Source organism: Sinocyclocheilus anshuiensis, unplaced genomic scaffold, assembly GCF_001515605.1.
Source record: "Sinocyclocheilus anshuiensis isolate Anshui unplaced genomic scaffold, SAMN03320099.WGS_v1.1 scaffold935, whole genome shotgun sequence".
Lineage (NCBI taxonomy): Eukaryota > Metazoa > Chordata > Actinopteri > Cypriniformes > Cyprinidae > Sinocyclocheilus > Sinocyclocheilus anshuiensis.
The window spans coordinates 139,991-142,115 of NW_015544174.1; the positions used below are offsets into that span (position 1 = coordinate 139,991).

The window sequence follows — 2,125 nt, forward strand, 5'->3', positions numbered from 1 at the left end:
ATAAGTGTATGAGTGAATAAATAGTGTGTGTTCCACAGTTATTGTCAGGTTCATGAGATGGATTGCCTGAGGGAAGAAACTGTTCCTGTGTCTGGCCGTTCTGGTGCTCAGAGCTCTGTAGCGTCGACCAGATGGCAACAGTTCAAAGAGGGAGTGTGTTGGATGTGAGTGGTCCAGAGTTCAAAAAAATATATGAATATTTTTTTGTTGTTTTCAGGTGTGGCAGATCCCAGAGAATGGATTGGTGACCTCCATGCCAGAGCCAGTGGTGGTGCTGGAGGGTCATTCTAAGAGAGTGGGAATCGTTACCTGGCATCCCACCGCCCGCAACATCCTGCTCAGCGCAGGTGAGAAGCCTCACCTGATCCGTCAGGGAGAAGGAAATTTGATAGAAACCGTGACAGACGTGTTTGTGTTTTTAATGTTTTGACACTCATCCAGTTGCCTTTATCAGTATCTGTCAAAATAGCTTCAATGGAAAAAACAGCTCAAGCTGCTGTCTAATAAATAGCTTCTTTAACATTCAAACGTGATTATTTCCCCATTTTCTTTTGGGTTTTTCTGCAGGCTGTGATAATGTGATTATCATCTGGAATGTGGGGACGGGGGAAGCCATAATCACCCTTGAGGATATGCACCCTGACATCATCTTCAGCGTCTGCTGGAACCGCAACGGCAGTCTCATCTGCACCGCATGCAAGGACAAGAAGGTCCGTGTGATCGACCCGCGCAAGGAGGAGATCGTTGCGGTGAGTGCTTGCTTTTCTGAAGCAAATGGACAGGTAGTGTTTATAGATTTTATTTGTTAACTCTGAATATAATAGTTTCTGAATTACATGGATTGACATGTTTCTCTGGCTTTTCTCTGTCAGTTGAAGTGCTGTATGTTGATGTGTGAAAAGCATTCGGCTGCTCAGTTTTGAGTGAATGTGAGCAGTATTGTGATGTATTATGGTGTGCCTCGCTGACAGGAGAAGGACAAGGCCCATGAGGGTGCCAGGCCCATAAGAGCTATTTTCCTGTCTGACGGCAAAGTGTTCACCACTGGTTTTAGCCGCATGAGCGAGAGACAACTCGCCCTCTGGGATCCGGTAAGTTGCCATGGAAACCGTAGACAAATTTCATCCTAACACCTGCTCATAAATAAATGCAAACAGATACACTTTAGGCTTGCCTAACTTTGATCTTTCTTATGTTTTCCAGATTAAGAAAATAACTTTTAGTTGCAGTTTCTGATGGAAGTGACATATAATTGTCCTTTTCAATATATTTAGACAATATATTTGCTCTGTCTGTCTGTCAGGACAATATGGAGGAGCCAGTTTCTGTCCATGAGATGGACACCAGTAATGGAGTCCTCCTGCCCTTCTATGATCCCGATACTAATGTGGTCTACCTGTGTGGGAAGGTAAACGCAGCACATACATTACCGTTTAAAAGTCTGGGGTAGCTGTCAAAAGTGACAGTAGAGACATTTATAATATAAAATTTCTGTTTCAAATAAATGCAATTATTTTGGAATTTCAATTTTTTTTTTAAAAAGGACACAAAAAAATTAAGCAGTACAATTGTTTTCAACATTGATATTAATAAGGAATGTTTCTTGAGCACCAAATCAGCATATTAGAATGAATTCTGAAAGATCGTGTGACACTGAAGACTGGAGTAATGATGCTAAAAATTCAGCTTTGCCATCACAGGAATAAATTGCATTTTAAAATATAAAAAAGGGGTGGTTGATTGCGATTTCACTTTTTTAACGTTAGTGTGTAATGTTGCTGTTTGAGCATAAACAATATCTGCAAAGTTACGAAGCTGAAAGTTCAATGCAAACGGAGATATCGTCTTTTAAAAGTTTAATGCCTACAAAAACGGCTGGTAGGGACTACAACGAGTTACTTCCCGGGTTCGTGACATCACAAACCCAGATAAACCCCGCCCTCGGGAAAAGGCAGCAAAGGGGGCGAGGCCATGCTGCGCTGCTTTAGAGAAGAGGAAGAGAAAACTAGAGGTGCACGTAAAAATCTATTCATATATGAATCACGATTCTGTCTTCTAACGATTCTAATGGATTCACAAGTTTCAAAATCAATGTTCTAAAGCAGCGGTTCTTAATACTGTTCCT

At 41.5% G+C, this 2,125-nt stretch overlaps 1 protein-coding gene across 2 annotated transcripts in view; it reads left to right on the top strand.

Moving 5' to 3' along the window:
- LOC107696062 (coronin-1C) overlaps nt 1–2,125 on the top strand; it is a 56,037-nt gene that overhangs the window by 46,884 nt on the left and 7,028 nt on the right. For both annotated transcript variants that reach the window (XM_016496207.1, XM_016496208.1), the window contains 4 exons: nt 218–347; nt 568–749; nt 972–1,091; nt 1,304–1,408. In XM_016496207.1, the coding sequence (XP_016351693.1) occupies nt 218–347; nt 568–749; nt 972–1,091; nt 1,304–1,408 (537 nt within the window). The remainder of the gene's footprint in view (nt 1–217; nt 348–567; nt 750–971; nt 1,092–1,303; nt 1,409–2,125) is intronic.